The 15,452-nt window shown below is 37.5% G+C and overlaps 4 protein-coding genes across 6 annotated transcripts; 2 read left to right on the forward strand and 2 right to left on the reverse strand.

Moving 5' to 3' along the window:
• The first annotated feature begins 113 nt into the window (after nucleotides 1-113).
• LOC132786550 (acyl-CoA synthetase short-chain family member 3, mitochondrial) lies at nucleotides 114-3,313 on the forward strand. The gene is made up of 5 exons (XM_060793099.1): nucleotides 114-278; nucleotides 786-1,800; nucleotides 1,852-2,162; nucleotides 2,220-2,365; nucleotides 2,699-3,313. Exons 1-5 carry the CDS (start codon nucleotides 242-244, stop codon nucleotides 3,209-3,211), a joined length of 2,022 nt encoding a protein of 673 aa, XP_060649082.1. The 5' UTR covers nucleotides 114-241; the 3' UTR covers nucleotides 3,212-3,313.
• A 650-nt stretch (nucleotides 3,314-3,963) lies between these two features.
• LOC132784958 (chitinase-like protein Idgf2) lies at nucleotides 3,964-5,764 on the reverse strand. Its single transcript, XM_060790890.1, has 3 exons — nucleotides 5,452-5,764; nucleotides 4,793-5,356; nucleotides 3,964-4,734 (listed from the first exon to the last, which is right to left on the reverse strand). The coding sequence occupies exons 1-3, from the start codon at nucleotides 5,558-5,560 to the stop codon at nucleotides 4,076-4,078; spliced, it is 1,332 nt and encodes a 443-aa protein (XP_060646873.1). The 5' UTR covers nucleotides 5,561-5,764; the 3' UTR covers nucleotides 3,964-4,075.
• Nucleotides 5,765-7,053: 1,289 nt separating this feature from the next.
• LOC132787467 (dromyosuppressin) lies at nucleotides 7,054-9,399 on the forward strand. The gene is made up of 3 exons (XM_060794517.1): nucleotides 7,054-7,178; nucleotides 8,500-8,714; nucleotides 8,782-9,399. The coding sequence occupies exons 2-3, from the start codon at nucleotides 8,501-8,503 to the stop codon at nucleotides 8,871-8,873; spliced, it is 306 nt and encodes a 101-aa protein (XP_060650500.1). The 5' UTR covers nucleotides 7,054-7,178; nucleotide 8,500; the 3' UTR covers nucleotides 8,874-9,399.
• A 2,441-nt stretch (nucleotides 9,400-11,840) lies between these two features.
• On the reverse strand, nucleotides 11,841-15,189 carry LOC132787466 (uncharacterized). Of its 3 annotated transcripts, XM_060794516.1 has the most exons (6): nucleotides 14,531-15,186; nucleotides 14,014-14,454; nucleotides 13,773-13,935; nucleotides 13,486-13,704; nucleotides 13,256-13,416; nucleotides 11,841-13,173 (listed from the first exon to the last, which is right to left on the reverse strand). In XM_060794516.1, the coding sequence occupies exons 1-6, from the start codon at nucleotides 14,862-14,864 to the stop codon at nucleotides 13,124-13,126; spliced, it is 1,368 nt and encodes a 455-aa protein (XP_060650499.1). In that variant the 5' UTR covers nucleotides 14,865-15,186; the 3' UTR covers nucleotides 11,841-13,123. The 3 variants fall into 3 exon arrangements, with proteins under 3 accessions (XP_060650499.1, XP_060650497.1, XP_060650496.1); XM_060794514.1 differs by having other exon boundaries at nucleotides 13,773-14,397; nucleotides 14,531-15,189; XM_060794513.1 differs by having other exon boundaries at nucleotides 13,773-14,454; nucleotides 14,531-15,188.
• Between the last annotated feature and the right edge of the window lie 263 nt (nucleotides 15,190-15,452).

Below are 15,452 nucleotides of genomic sequence, written 5' to 3' on the forward strand. Positions count from 1 at the left end.
CATTCATTAGAAATTGTTTCGAAGTTCTCATTCAGAGAGAAATGCGACCAAAACCTTTGATCGAATTGTTTTTGAGTGTAGGTTTTATACTTACAGTACGATCCATTTAATGTCATTTCAACGTATTGACTACAAAGAGGCGGTCGTGTCTAAGCCCAGCGGAAATATTTAAAAATAAAAAGGAAATATATCTAGTGAGCAGAATATAGTATAGGCGACAGTTTTGAGTTTTTGAAATCTAATGGAGATAAAAGAAGATAAAATGAATATTGATTGCAGTAAGTTATACATACATACATATGCAAAAAACAAATAATGAAGTTTAATTAAAAAATAAATGTGAGCAACAGTGAAAAAAAAAACAAAAGAGTAAATTGAATATGCATGTGCTACGTTTAATTAAGCGAAACGGTTAACCGTTTACGTCAAGCGTGTCGCCATCTTGCTTTACGCACTCATTCTTATGTAAGGAGAGAGAAACTAAATTGCCACGATGGATTATTCTGCCCGTCTGCTGCGTCAGCTGTTATCTTTACACACACATATATAATCACACATATTTACGCATGCATATGCAAAATGCCAGAGTAAGCGCAACTTTGAATTCAATTATACAATTCGAAGTCACCGCTGGTGATTGTGGAAGTGTAAATTAGACTCACTTTTCGATTTGTTTGTCTAGCGCGCCCAAATTTATGCAGCATTTAATGAGGCATTCAAGAGCAATGAACCCGAATATCGATAAAAACTACTGACAAATTTGCTGATCTTGTTCAATTTAACAGGTGATTCGTCTTTGTATGGCTTGCCCACAGAAGCACACAGTACAAAATACCTGGAAGCATACTGTAAATCGGTGCAAAACCCCATTGCCTTCTGGCAGGAGTTAGGTCATCTGTTGGACTGGGACAGGCCCTGGGATCAGGTGCTGGACAACAGTAATTCGCCATTTACCAAGTGGTATGTGGGCGGCTATTTGAATGCCTGCTACAATGCCATCGATCGGCATATTCTGGCCGGCAGGGGCGACAAGGTGGCCTTGATCCACGATAGTCCACTGACTAATGTGGTGCGCAAGGTCACGTATCAGGAACTGTACGAGCAGGTACTGCAACTGGCCGGCGGACTTGCCAAAATGGGCGTGACCAAGGGTGATCGTGTGGTCATCTATATGCCGCTCATACCCGAAACCATTATTGCAATGCTGGCTATTGTGCGACTTGGTGCTGTGCATTCCGTAGTCTTTGGTGGATTTGCTGCCCGTGAGCTTTGCTCGCGTATTGAGCACGTGGAGCCAAAGCTGGTCATAGCCGCCAATGCGGGCGTGGAACCTGGCAGAGTGGTGCCGTATCTCGATATTCTCCACTCGGCCATCAATATGTCACGCTGGAAGCCGCCGCAACGGAACATCATCTTTATGCGCGAGCAGGTTGTATTGGATAAACTCGACGATAATGCGGATATACTGTGGGATGCGGTATTGGCCATGAGCGATCCCAATGAGCCAGTGGCCTGTGTGCCCATTGAAGCCAACGATCCTCTTTATATACTCTATACGTCGGGCACCACGGACAAGCCGAAGGGTGTACTGCGTACTATTGGCGGCCATCTGGTTGCCTTGATGTACACCTTGAAGATGATCTATGGCATTAAGCCTGGCGATACTTGGTGGGCTGCCTCTGACATGGGCTGGGTGGTGGGACACTCGTACATCTGCTATGGTCCACTTTGTCTAGGCGCCACCAGCGTCATGTATGAAGGTAAACCGGATCGCACTCCCGATCCTGGACAATACTTCAGGTGAGTTGCTGTTCACAAATGATACACTCTCTCTATAATTAAGCTCTGTAGGATTATTGACCAACACAAGGTGTGCTCGATCTTCTCGGTGCCGACTTCGTTCCGTGTGATACGCCGTGCTGATCCCGAAATTAAGTATGGCAAGCAATATAGTCTGAAATCCTTGCGTGCCATTTTCATTGCCGGCGAACACTGTGACTACGAGACTAAGGCTTGGATTCATAAGACCTTCAAGGTGCCAGTGCTCAATCATTGGTGGCAGACGGAAACTGGTTCGGCCATAACGGCCACCTGTTTGGGCTTTCAGCAGAATCTCAACCCGCCAATGTACTCCACGGGTTTGCCTCTAGTGGGCTACGATGGTGAGCAGTCCCTAGCATTTATAATTGCTGCTTATATTATTATTTAACTACTTGTAGTTAAAATTCTCAAGAAGGATGGCAGTGAGGCGGCGCCGACGGAGCTGGGACGCATTGTCCTGAAGCTGCCATTGCCGCCGGGCAACATGGCATCGCTCTACAGAAATGATGAACTCTATCGCAAGTTATATTTCCAAAAGTTTCCGGTAAGTACTATCCAAAAAGGCACAGAAGGGTATCAAACGAGAATGTATTTGAAAGGCTAGGGAGAACATCCATCTGTCTGTCTGACCGGTCGCAAAAACGATTATAGTATCTCTAAATCTATGGTACCGAGACCTAACAAATTGGTATTGAACGCAGGATAAAACTCAGTGCACAGTAGTTGATTGGCAAATAGTCATCAGTATAAAAAAAATTGTCAGCCCACAATTTAATTGCATTAAATCCAGGCTCAGCTGCTTTAATTCCCTTTTTTTTTCATTTATTTACTATTATTAAATGCTTCCTTGATAAATACACGTGTAACTTATTTTTAGGGTTACTACGACACCATGGATGCAGGTTACAAGGACGAACGAGGCTACATATTTGTGACAGCTCGCGATGACGATGTCATTAATGTGGCCGGCCATCGCTTGTCCACTTCTAGCCTGGAAGATGCAGTGCTTCGTCATCCCGATGTCGTGGATGTAGCCGTCTTTGGTGTGCCAGAGGCAACCAAGGGCCAGGTGCCGCTATGTCTGTACATTCCCGTCGACAACTGCAAGAAAACGGATGCCAAGCTCTCCACAGAGATTATCACCCTCATACGCGAAGTCGTTGGTCCCATTGCCGCCTTCCGTCTGATCACCTCCGTCAACAATTTGCCGAGAACTCGCTCCGGGAAAACAATGCGCAAGGCCATGGCGGACTTTGCCCGTAATGAGCGTGTTGTGCTGCCGGCGACCATCGATGATGCCAGCGTCTTTGTGGAAATTCGTCGGGCACTGCAGCACCTGGGCTATGCGATGACAGCACCGGATCCCATAGTTGCTAAGCTCTTGGACTGAGGCCGAGTCTTTAGTTTTTAGTTTTTTACTTGGTGTCGCATACAATTAATTCACTTAGTTTTACATTTGCTATCACAACACACAGAAAAAAATAAATAAACATTAAAAAGTATGGAAATCCAGTCGAAAGTACAGACTTTCTTTTCTAATTCGAAAATAATTTAAATGTTAATGATTTGCGAAGGGCATAGTTCTCAGCACCGTTTAGCTCATCGAACTATTCGCACGCAACCAAAACTCAATCAGTTTATTCAAATGATGTGCAAATTTTGTGCGACATTGTTGCCCATCCATTCCCATGAATGCTTCAAGCCGACAGCGCGTGTCCACCACTATTGCCATTTACCATTTACCATTTCCACATTCCCATTCCTGCTGCAAGCAGTCTTCAGTATGTTCGCATATGGCCTGGGTTTTGCACTCAACACGCAACATCAAAAGAGCAAAAGCATTAAATGCGTTAGCAGTAACCCAATTAGTGATGCTCCCAACGAGATCTACAAGAATTGGAATTTTCTATGGATTTGTGTAGTGGAGTTGTTTTTAGATAATATCTGGTTGATGAATGGATGCTTAGCTCAGTCGAATATTATATTAAACTAATTTATTAAGGCATAAAAGCTACCCAAATATATAAAATATGTTTGTATCAATATATGATAATCTTAAATATTCTTGAAACAACAGGCTACATCTTTGAGTAGTTTAGTTGAAAGTTCCAACTCTACAATTAAGTGCAATTTTGGAGGAAGTTTTTTTTCTAGGTCTTTAATGTCTTTTAGTGTGAAATTACATGATATTTTCATTATAATTTTAAAGGTTGTTAAATTTAATAAACATACGTTTCTTTTACAGTACAGCAATTCAAATTAATTTTACATTTATTGTATCCTGGAATGTCTGATTTATGGAGCGGAGTATTGGATAGCTTACCTTAGCGCACACCCCAAGATAATCATCGTGTCCAAGATGGAATAGGGCAACACCTCCTGCATAAACGAGTGCGAATTCTGCCTTCTTAGTGACCGTATCTATGTCATCGTAACCAACCCAGAGACCACGAGATTTACCCTCTGCTGGAAGGTAGCCATAATGTCCTAAGGTCGAATGGGTTATATGCGCCTCCTTGTCCATTTTCACATCAATGCCGGGAAGTGTTAGTAATTTACAAATCTCTGGTGCACTAAGCAGTCCATGTTTGTTTGTGAGAGGGCTTGGTGGAGCAGGACCAGCTGTATGGTGGACAATGGGAATTCCGGTGTTGCCTGAATCATCGGTTAGCTGCCAAACATTGCCATGGGTGGGAATGCCCACATTAAGTTTCTTAGCTGGGAAGCCTTGATTGTTCCAATACTCTGTCTGGAATTTAACGTTGTTGTGTGGTAGTCTGTCCTCAGAATTGTCATAGAAGAGCGGAGCCGAATAGTCAGCTTCCTCAGGATTGCGTTCGGGAGTGTAAAAGTCAAAGGTGCCAAGATTCACAAAATCAACCAGTTTGTTCAATTTAGGAATGTCAAAGTACCCTAAAAAAAACTTATCTAAAAATCATTTTTCATTAATTAATGTATGGTTTGTGCTTACATGTAGAGTTGACATTCGGAAGCACAGTCAAAGACAGCAGATATCCATCAGGATGGAGTTTGTCCTGCAAGTCACTGACAAGCCTAGTGAATTGTTGCTTATGTTTTTCTGCATCAGGGTCCACAACTTCATTGCCCGTGAAAATTTTTTTGAACGATTTAACAAACGATCCCACAACACCATGGATCTTACGAGGTTTGTTACGCGGGAATTGATAGGCCAAATCTAGGCCATCGAATCCGTAGTGCTTGACCAACCAGAGAGCCGACTCGATAAATTTTTTCTGTTTTTCCTGTGTAGCCTCAAGTAATTCGATATATTTACGTGGATAACTGACGTCGATGTCCCGATCACCGCCCACACTTAGTAGAATTTTCAATTCAGGATATTTTTGTTTAAAAGATTTGATTTCGGCGAAATAATGTTGAAGAATATCCTCTTCATCCACTTCACCATAACTGTGAACCTGGTAGTTGTCGCCATACATGATCATATAGCCATAAACCAAGTGCGAGCAATACGGAAGAGCTGCCTCCAATTGCTTGGTCGTTAACCGCCCTACGCCTTTAAGAATGGAAATTTAATTTTATTTATTAAATTCATAAATATAAATAATAAAAACTTTTTGTTTTCTATCACTTTGTTGTGTTGACTTTTACCTTCACGTAAATCGCTTGCGAAATCATAATAGCAGACTACTTTGTGCTCCGCATTGGTGGCCGCCACATAAAGACCCGCAATAGCCAAAAATAATACTATTTGTTTCATTTTAACGTGTCCTTAAAAGGGAAGTATTTTTTAAGAAACACGACCACAGCGAAAAGCATACGAAATAGAACTAAAGTTTAAGTCGAAACCGGAGCCAAAAGTAAAATTGCAAATGTTTGAGAAAACCTGTCCGCATCCAGTTCTTAATTAATTTCAAACCAGTAGCCTAATTAGTTATTGCCTTTCCGTTATTTTAGACACCTGGAGAAAATAATAATAAGTTGATTTTAAATAATATATTATATATTTAGTTTTCGATATTTTCTTAAAAATTTAAATTTCTGGTATATATGTATATATTTTTTTTGTAGTGTAGAAATGTAGGACAAGACTATTAAGATGTTAACATTGTTTACTTTTGTTTTTTATTTATTTATAAAGATAGACAAAAAGTAGACAAAAATTTATAAAAAATCTTAGCCTACTAAAGGGGAAGAGCCATGACGAACTATTGTTTTTGTTTTCTCTTTTAACGTGTGTTATGAATATTTCGTCGAAATAATGCTTAATTAGATTCTTGTGAATTCTGTTGTTGATGATTATTGCATTATGTGTTTTAAGTGATTTTAAACCTGTTTTATTATCATAGATGCGTATTTCGAAATGTCAACCTTGCCAAATATTGATAACAAATGCATATTAAGTTTATAGCTTAGGTTATTACATTAGAGTAAACTCATAATAGAATAGAATGCGAGAAATTGTAGTTGCTTAAGTAACCTTGCCTGTAATTTAAGCGCTTGGTCTCTGTTATTCATTCACCCTCCAAGTTTGTTGGCCCCTTTGTTAATATAATATGTATATACTCTATTTGTATTACAGTTCAGTGTCAAGCTTTGTCAAATAGTTTGCATGCGAAACACGCGCCAAGTCAAATTAATTGCAACGTTTCGACTACAAATCCCAACCTCATAAACTGAAGATTACTCCACTTTACTCCATGTGCTGTCTGACGCACATTGTAAGGCAACTGCAACAAAAGGTGCTACAGCTAACTTTAAAAAGGACTTATCCATAAAGTTCGATGCGCCGTAAATTGCAATATTTATGCTCCTAACTACCTACTTATAAATGTGTTATGGCCCAGCGATTGCACATAAAAAAAATGGTCCTTTTATAACATAATTAAGAGCTGATAAAACTTAAATAATAGATCTATATAATGAGTAATTCATTGTGTGTTGCCGCATACATATGCTTTTGTCTAAAAGTTGTAAAGTACACAGAGGACACGCAACCGACGTTTTGGTTTCGTTGACGTATACGTAATATTTGAGCACGCCCACTAACCGCCGTGCTCCTGCTGTAGCTCCCCGTATAAGCGCAACATGTGGTCCTTTTACATGTCAGTCTGTGTGCGCGTGTCAGTGTGTGTGTGTGTGTTTGTGTGTGAGTGTGCCAACCAATGAGACGCTTGCAATTGGTCTGTGTGCGTGCTCGGCGGAAGTAAATAAAAGCTGATGTCCTGTCAAGGGAAAGCATCATTCGAGCTCTTGCGTTCAACAATAGTGAATAGTGACACAGCTGCAGAACAGTTCAAATAACTTGACAGTTTTTTGGAAAATAATATAAAAGTTTTTACTTTTCCAACACCAAATTCTCAACAAAAAAATAACAGGTTTGCTACTTGTTTAGTATTTTATTATATATATTTTTTAATTTTCAACACTTACTGTTCCGAGTCCTTAATTTTATTTAATGCGTGATAAAACAAATCATAGATGAATTTTGAAGTTGTAAACGCCATTAAAAAATAATAGCGAAGAAAATAATTTTCGACAAATAGTCATTAATTTTGTGATCTACGTAATAAATACAAATCCTTTAAAATAAATAATTTTCGATCATATTGACCATATTAACATTTTTAGCTTCACTTTCAACTTTTTAAATATAATTCTTAATTTGTTCTTTAAAAATAAGAAGGTTCTTATAAAATTTGTGTTGTATTTTAAAATTAACTTTATAACCGAATCCACAGAAAAGTTCCATTCATATTTTTTGTGTAACTTTAACATTTCTGTTCTATTTACACCATTTTTTAAAATATTTTAATATTAAAAAAATATATATAATTTATATAATTTCCGAGCAGTTTTAGTAGTCATTTTTTTTTAGCATATCTAATAATGTAATTTGTAATTGCGAAGAGCAAATAGTTCATTTAATTAATATTTTAATTTTGCATAGTATACTTTTTAGAGCATCACAGAATGCTCAAGGACTCATATTAAATACCTTCAATTTTAAAGTCTCAATTAAGGAACTGGCAGCCAACTTCTCAGTAAAGTTCTTTGCAAATTGGCATCCCTTTTCGCATGCCAGGTCAATCAGCCAATTTTCCCCCTATGGCAGCAATCGATCTCTTCGAAAATATTGTTGCACCAGCTTCTAAGTAAGCTAAACAGATGCACGCGCAACACGTACGACACATTAGATGCATGCCAAAAGAAACATTCCGTTGTTTAGCATGGGCACACAGACACACTCAGATTCTACTACAGAAGCACAGGTATTGCGTGGGCTCGTGTGCAACTGGGTCAAAGGCACCAGCATCGTTCGTCACACGGGGCGTATGAGTGCGCTGAGCTTATACATCTTCATCACACTCTGGCGGATGGGGGGGGGACAGGTGGCCATTATTGTTGCCTACTCGGCCTGCAGCTTAATAGAAACAAATTGTCTGCGCGTAAACACATTAGCGAGCATTAGAGTCATCTTCGTAGCTGTCATCAAGAGCTTCGCGCGGATTTAAAAAAAAAAATAAGAAAGCAATGCAAATTGCGAAACTTGCCAAGGGCCTAACTCCTTTGAAGACATTGCCTGGCAACAGTTGGTTGCAGTTGTTTGTAATCATAGATTATGAAAGTATTAGAGAGACATACTTTAGATGCTGATTGCTACTGCTTAACTTAATTCGCGGTTTATCTTGTTTTTAGAATGTCTCACATGCAATTCTTTGTCATCTGCTGCTTCGCCATTGTTCTGCTGGCTGTGTGTGTCCACAGCTCTCAGGCTGCCACGCAGGCACCTCTCTGCCAGCCAGGCATTCTCGAGGAGATGCCCCAACATATTAAAAAGGTTTGCATGGCACTGGAGAACTCCGATCAATTAACCTCAGCCCTTAAGTCGTACATCAACAATGAAGCTTCCGGTAATGAGACTCAACCATCATCTAACTGGCATAATTGCTTTAACATTTGTAATCCTCCACACTTTAGCGCTGGTGGCTAACTCAGATGATTTGCTGAAGAACTACAACAAACGCACAGATGTCGACCACGTCTTCCTACGTTTTGGCAAGCGTCGTTAAATAACTACACCACGATCCGGACATTCTGCAAACTGCAATTGAACTACGACTGGACTTTGGCTAACGATCGGTATTGCGTTTCTGTTTAAGGCACAACAAACATGACGTCTTCTCACTATATACTTAAAAAATGTAATCTTGGCACATCGGCGTTATACTACATGTGAATTATTCAACTTGGAAGCTCTCTAGTTCAATAATAAACAAAATCAATACCTTGTAAAATATTTAATTATCTCTTGATATTTAAAAAATGTGTATTCGAAAATGTATTAAACGACCCCCGAAAAGTCTTTTGTAAATGTTGATCTCTTTTATTTGTATCTTTTGTTTTGTTTTGGAGCAACTTTAGTAATGCAATGCAAATAAAGATTGTAAAACATAAGCTATACCTCATTATTAATCGATTATAATCAAGAATCAATATAATATATATGTATGTAATTAACATAATTCCTTTAGGTGAGGTCCTTGCAAAAATGATAAATTAATAACATTTTTCTCAAGCTTGAAACTATTCTATAAAAACATATATTTGTGTTCTTAATAAAATCACTTTTTCTTCTCAACTTGAATGCATAATAAAATGCAATTGCTACTGGTTTTATTATATAATGAAATAATTAAAATCAATTAGATTTGGGCACTTTGTATAATGGTAGTTTTAGCTGGGCGAAATAATGGTGCTTAAATTTCTTCACACTTTCATTGCATGAGTTTATAATTCGTCTTTACTTCAATGCCATTATAGTTTAGAGCAACAGCCGTGAAGCTTTATATTTCCAAATATAACTAAAAAACGAAACTCGTTAAGTATTGTTGACCGCCTCGCAGAATGGAAAAAATAAAAACTCTTTATTTCAGCAATTAATTTGTACATTTAAAGTTAATAATTTAATAAATCTTCTTGGTCTCTTTACCTTTACTTTGCACGATGTAATTTGTCTCCTTTGCAATAAAAAATTGATTTAACAAAAGAATGTCAATTTTCGCATTAAAGAATTACACAATATTTTATTTTCAATGTAAGTTCCATCTGCGGAAGGTATCAAAAGGTATAAAAGTTAATTACACACATTTAAATTTTGTTTATTCTTTTACTGAGATTATTGTTATATCCACAAGTTTTTTAATTTTGAGAAATTGACAGAACTTGAAAGTTTTCAAAATTAGTTATCATTTACAACGTAGTGTTTTTTGTTTTGTTTTATTTAATATTATTATGAAATCCGTTAATTTTCATGATGTATGCTTGGTTCCAAAGATCAACAATGCATGGAAGAATCTAAAGCGCTGTTCTCATATATAAGACATTCGAGTTAGTCTAATCGCACCAATGGATTTGAGCGATTGTTGGATATATTTGTTTTTTATTGTATGCTGTAATTAAAATGTATTAAAAAATGTGCATATAATAACAAGGTTTATAATTCATTTTTGTTTGATTTTCTTTTCTTTTTTTCAATGGCACGCATTTATTAAATTAAATATTGAAATAAATAAAAATTAAACAAATAATAGAGCATAACGTAAATAAAGCGTTCCACGTCAAATGGCGGAAAATTTGTTATTTATGTTTATATTTATATAAACTGAATTTGTAAAATGCTAAATTTAAAAAAACGTATTATAAAATGATTTTAGCATTTTTTGTTTCTCTTGCTTGAATTGTTATCATTTTTATATTTGTACTTTGGTTTCATATAAGTCCACTTTAGATTTGTATATCTTAAGTCAGTTTATTATTGAATGTATTTTGTCACATACCAATAATTTACTTCATTTCGAAGATTCTTCTGTAATTTTCATTTTTGTTTTTGTAAAAGTGCGAATTTAAAATCGCTTTTAATAAAAAATATTAAAATAAATATTAATTCTTTGTAAGTCTGTATAAATTATCTCTCTTAGATTCGGCCTTTTTAAATCATCTTAGTATAGTTTATTTATCATTTGTATATTAGGCATTAAAATAAATGATTGGGCCATTCTTGTTTTTTTCAAAATTGCGTTTTGCTTTGATCAGTCTTTTCTAATTCTATATTATGTATCACCTTTTTAGATTCGATATGTGCGAGGCACATTTAAGACGCATTTAAAAATTTCATTAATATTTCATAAAAAAATAAAATTTGTTTTTACATAAATAAAAGTGTAAATAACATAAAAGTGCAACAATTAAATTAAAGTTTATCTTACAAATTTCATTAGTTTTTTGTTTTAATCTTTGTGTTGTTTGTTTCGATATTATCACCTTTTTAATATTCCATTTCGTTGATTTCCTTCACTCTTCAAAACGTTTTAACAACGCTTTTCATATAGTAAATTTAGTTTTCTCATTCCTGTAAAAAGAAAACTAAATGCTACATCAATTTAAAAGAAATGCGTCAAAAAGGCCGCATTTTGTTATGCTGAAACTCAACAACTCTCATTAGTTTTTTTAAATTGTACATTACTCAGTTTTCCCATTATCAGAGAATTTAATAATGATAGGACGGACAAAAACTCAAATCATATTTGAGCATATTTTAACAATATAAAAACAATAGTACTATTAATTTAAGTTTTTTTGTTTGTGCTCACTTAGAGTTTATAGACTGAGTGTTGAGTTATCAAATATGTACGTTATTTATGGTACTTTATGTCTCTTGCTTGGCTTCGACCATTTATTGGCTTGCGACTTAACTTACCAAATATGAATGAATGCATATTCTTTTCAACAATACTTCTATAAGTGTTTTTATACTTTTTAGTTTACTTCGCTTGGTTTGGTATTGATCTGTTGTTTCTTTTTGTTAAATTTCGTTTTTTAGAAACATTAAATGTTTTATATGTTTCTTGTATTTGTACTTTTAGTAATTTATCACTTTAAATGCGAAAGTTAACTTCTCGAAGATGTCTATTTAAATATTAGCTTCGTTGAACAATTTATATCTTTTAGATTATGATAATTTCTTCTTGTTCTTCGGATGCATTTTGAACAGTCTTTTTCTTTTTTTTGTTTGGTTTTATTTCTTTTTTAGTTTTCATTATTAATTTCGTGTTGTTACTTCATTATTCATGTTTGTAGTTTGCTTTGTTATAGAATGAAGTTGGCTGCTGTTTTGAAAAATAAACAAATAAACTGTTTCAAGCTTTTCCATTATGTGTTCTATCACTTATTTTCATTTGCTTAATTAGTTGGTTTTTCTATTTTTTTTTGTATAAACAAAACATTTCAAATAATAATATTTACGTTTAAATAAGTTTAATGCATTACACACATTTTTGAACATTATTTTATTGACTTTGATAAATTTTATGGTTTTTGCTTTGTTTTGCTAATCAATTTTTGTGTATTTCTTTTTTTTTAATTTATTTTTTTTTTTGTTTTGCTCACCTTAGTTAATAGGAGTTACATAATTACGATTTTTGCTTAATTTGTCGCTATTCATTATTAGAAAAAGAAATTATAATCGCTTTCTTGTTCACGTCAATAGATATAATAAGCTAAGAATTGTTGAAAAATCATAAATAATTAAGTTTTCAAATATTAAAAAAAAAAAAAAATGGTAAACAATAGTTTCATTTGTTGTTAAGACGACTTGTAAATTGTTTGTGATTTGTTTTATCAACTAGAACTTATACATTGCAATTTTTGTAAACAATTTGACATGATTCACATTATTGATTTTTTTTTATTTCGCTTTGCATTCATCTAGAAGATATATAATTGAAAAGTAATAGTATAAAGTATAAGGAAATGTACATAATTTGATTTTTGGCGGAGAGCACTCAATACTATTCGAAGGCTCCATTTGTCCACTTACAAAACATATAACAACAGGCAATATATACAATCAATATTGCCAGTCAGATGATCGGGTATCGGATAAATCAAAGACAAACAAACACAAAGGTTTTTAGAAAAATAATTGGATTGCTTTGGGGAAGAAGTAGGTGAAGGAAAAAGACGTTTGCAACACGGTTGAACTTAAATAATAGGAAAAGGAGAACTTTATGCTTAAGACTAATTATGTTTCTTGAGTGTATATGGGTTTTTAGTGTATCTAGTATGTATGTATGTGTCGTGTATGCATTTGAAGTAAATAGCAAGCAAATTTCCATATTAACATCAAATTGTTGTATGTTCTTTTAGCCCTAATCCCCTGATTTTGGTATTTGGCATACGTGGTGTTGAGCACGCACAGCGTTCTTCAATAATAATGTGTGTATCGCCATTTTTGGGATGCGGCAGGCTCGTGTCTTGTTGTCTAGTAATAGGCGGCTGCATTCGAATAGTTCTGCGAATACGCCTGCGAATCTACGGGAAGGTGGCAATATTGGATGATGCATGTGCGTAACTTATAAAAGAAAAAGACAATGAAAGTTAATTAATTACATACCATAACCAGCATACGCGCGTTCATCGTAACCAGCGCTTTGTTGACTGTAATCCGTTTGTCCAGTGGCATTATAATCCACGGCAGTCGATCCATACTGCTGACTATAGTCTTGACTATATGGCTGATAGCGTGTATCCTGCTGGGCAGTGTAGCCCGTCGAGCTGTTCAATACCAAACACATAGATCAATTAATAGATATATTTATCGCTAGAAACACAAATGTCACCCACTTGTAGCCCTGATACTGGCTCTGATCGTATTCAGTGCCATGATGGGACGCATAGCTGCTGCTGGCTGCTGTGCTCGTCTGTGTTGTATGCGTTGCATAGCCGCTGCTCTGACCATAGCCATTGTAACTCTGCTGAGCGGTGGCCGGTGTACTGTAACCGCTCTGTGAGTATGGATCAACCTGCTGTGACTGATCGTGCGTCTGATAGCCACCATGATGACTGCAGTGAACGTTTGCATTAATATTAAAGGCTGTAAGAGTGAAATTTGAAATCTCAATTGCTCTTACCTTGGTGCTGGAGCATGATGACTCGGTGGTGAACCATATGATGACTGAGGCATGTGCTGGGATGACGAATGATACTTTGGTGTCATGGGTCGCTGTCCGTACGGTCCTCCCTCGTAACGTCCACGTTTTGGGCCTGGACCTCCGGGTGCGCCGCGTTTGAGAGCTGGTACCGGTGCAATTTGTGTATTGACATTATGTGCCTGTTGGTGATGTTGCATTTGCATGGGTGGCCGACTCATACCTTGATTGTAACCACCGCCACGTCCGCGCATCGAGCCTCGTCGCGGCATTCCTCCTCCATGTTCGCCCCCCGGGCCGCCCATCGAGCTTGCATGGTGCGAATGTGGATACATGCCATTGCCGCCGCCTCCGCCGCTGCCATTCATGTGTGGATTATAGCCGCCTCCGCGTCCCCGACCACCAAAAGGTCCGCCACGTCCGCGTCCACGACCCATATATGGCGGCGGTCCTCCGCCATTGTTGTTGTTGTTACTGCTGACTGCACCGCTTACCACATGTGAGTTTACGGCCGCTGGTGTTGTGCCGGTGGCGGCACCTGCTGCTGCATCTGTACCATCTTCGCCGGTCGCTTCGCTGGACTGCGGATCGCCTGCTGCCGCCGAAGCTGTTGGTACGGGTGAAACCGTCTTGTTGTTATCAGCGCCCGTATGTTGTTTGGGAGCTGCATGCAATTTATGCAGATGATGGATTCTTGTGTAAAAACTAGAACTACATATGTGTGTTTGGGGTGTACTTACGCTGCTGATACATTGGAGGTCGTCCTCCACCTCGCATACCCATTGAAGCGCCGCGCGGCTGAAAACCGCCACCCCCGCCGCGACCCTGATAACCCAGGCCACCGCGTGGCCGCATGCCGCGACCGGATGGACCTGACATCATGCCCTGCATGGGCGGTCCACCGCCACCCATACCACCTCCGCGCATGCCGCCCATGAAATGACCGCGTCCCATGCCGCGTCCACGTCCTCGCTCAAAGCCCCCGCGCATGGGAGGCCCTCCACCACGGCCTCTATAGCCTCCGCCACGTGGCCCACCAACGGGTGGGGCAGACACTTGTGCAGCTCCTTCCATCAGATTAGCAAACAATCAAGCAAATTAGCAAAAATGCTACTTTCAGTCTAAAATTTACACAATCCCACAACTGATACACACTCACACACACACATACACACAATAAACTCGGACGCGCACACACGTTTGCCGACTTGGATGTGAAACAACGTTCTTATCTACCATGCAATACGGTATTATTTCGATTTATTTATAAACCGCTTTATATTCACTTTTTAACTAGTTAAGATTGCGTTTTTACTGTTTCTTCAACTTAACTAAACATAAAAACGCGTCCGACTTCGAGTGAAAAAATATGGCGGCGAGTATTGATTTTTATGTGTGTGTTGCAGTGTAACCGCAAATTAATTTTCGCAATATATTATTTTACGACACAAAATGTACTAAATTGAAGATTACTTAACTGACATAAAAACAGCTTGTGATCTGTTTAATCTTCAAGAAGATTAAAAAACTTTCTTTCCTTTACATAGAATCTGTATTTGAACAAAAAAATAATTATATTAGAAACACACATCCATGCAAGCAAGTATATATCAAATAATATACCATTGCCGTTCACAGGGTGTTTATGACTGTTAAAATGAA

The sequence above is a fragment of the Drosophila nasuta genome, chromosome 2R (genome assembly GCF_023558535.2).
Source record: "Drosophila nasuta strain 15112-1781.00 chromosome 2R, ASM2355853v1, whole genome shotgun sequence".
Taxonomy (NCBI): Eukaryota; Metazoa; Arthropoda; class Insecta; order Diptera; family Drosophilidae; genus Drosophila; species Drosophila nasuta.

Coding starts and splice junctions, on each gene's coding strand:
- LOC132784958 (XM_060790890.1), bottom strand. CDS start 5,560: ATGAAACAAATAGTATTATTTTTGGCTATTGCGGGTCTTTATGTGGCG. Junction 5,357..5,451: donor CGCAAGCGATTTACGTGAAG/GTAAAAGTCAAC, acceptor CCATTCTTAAAG/GCGTAGGGCGGTTAACGACC. Junction 4,735..4,792: donor TCCGAATGTCAACTCTACAT/GTAAGCACAAAC, acceptor AGTTTTTTTTAG/GGTACTTTGACATTCCTAAA.
- LOC132787466 (XM_060794513.1), bottom strand. CDS start 14,864: ATGGAAGGAGCTGCACAAGTGTCTGCCCCACCCGTTGGTGGGCCACGT. Junction 14,455..14,530: donor ACCTCCAATGTATCAGCAGC/GTAAGTACACCC, acceptor AATTGCATGCAG/CTCCCAAACAACATACGGGC. Junction 13,417..13,485: donor AGCCAGTATCAGGGCTACAA/GTGGGTGACATT, acceptor GGTATTGAACAG/CTCGACGGGCTACACTGCCC.
- LOC132787467 (XM_060794517.1), top strand. CDS start 8,501: ATGTCTCACATGCAATTCTTTGTCATCTGCTGCTTCGCCATTGTTCTG. Junction 8,715..8,781: donor CATCAACAATGAAGCTTCCG/GTAATGAGACTC, acceptor TCCACACTTTAG/CGCTGGTGGCTAACTCAGAT.
- LOC132786550 (XM_060793099.1), top strand. CDS start 242: ATGGAGATAAAAGAAGATAAAATGAATATTGATTGCA. Junction 279..785: donor TAAAATGAATATTGATTGCA/GTAAGTTATACA, acceptor TCAATTTAACAG/GTGATTCGTCTTTGTATGGC. Junction 2,163..2,219: donor GCCTCTAGTGGGCTACGATG/GTGAGCAGTCCC, acceptor AACTACTTGTAG/TTAAAATTCTCAAGAAGGAT.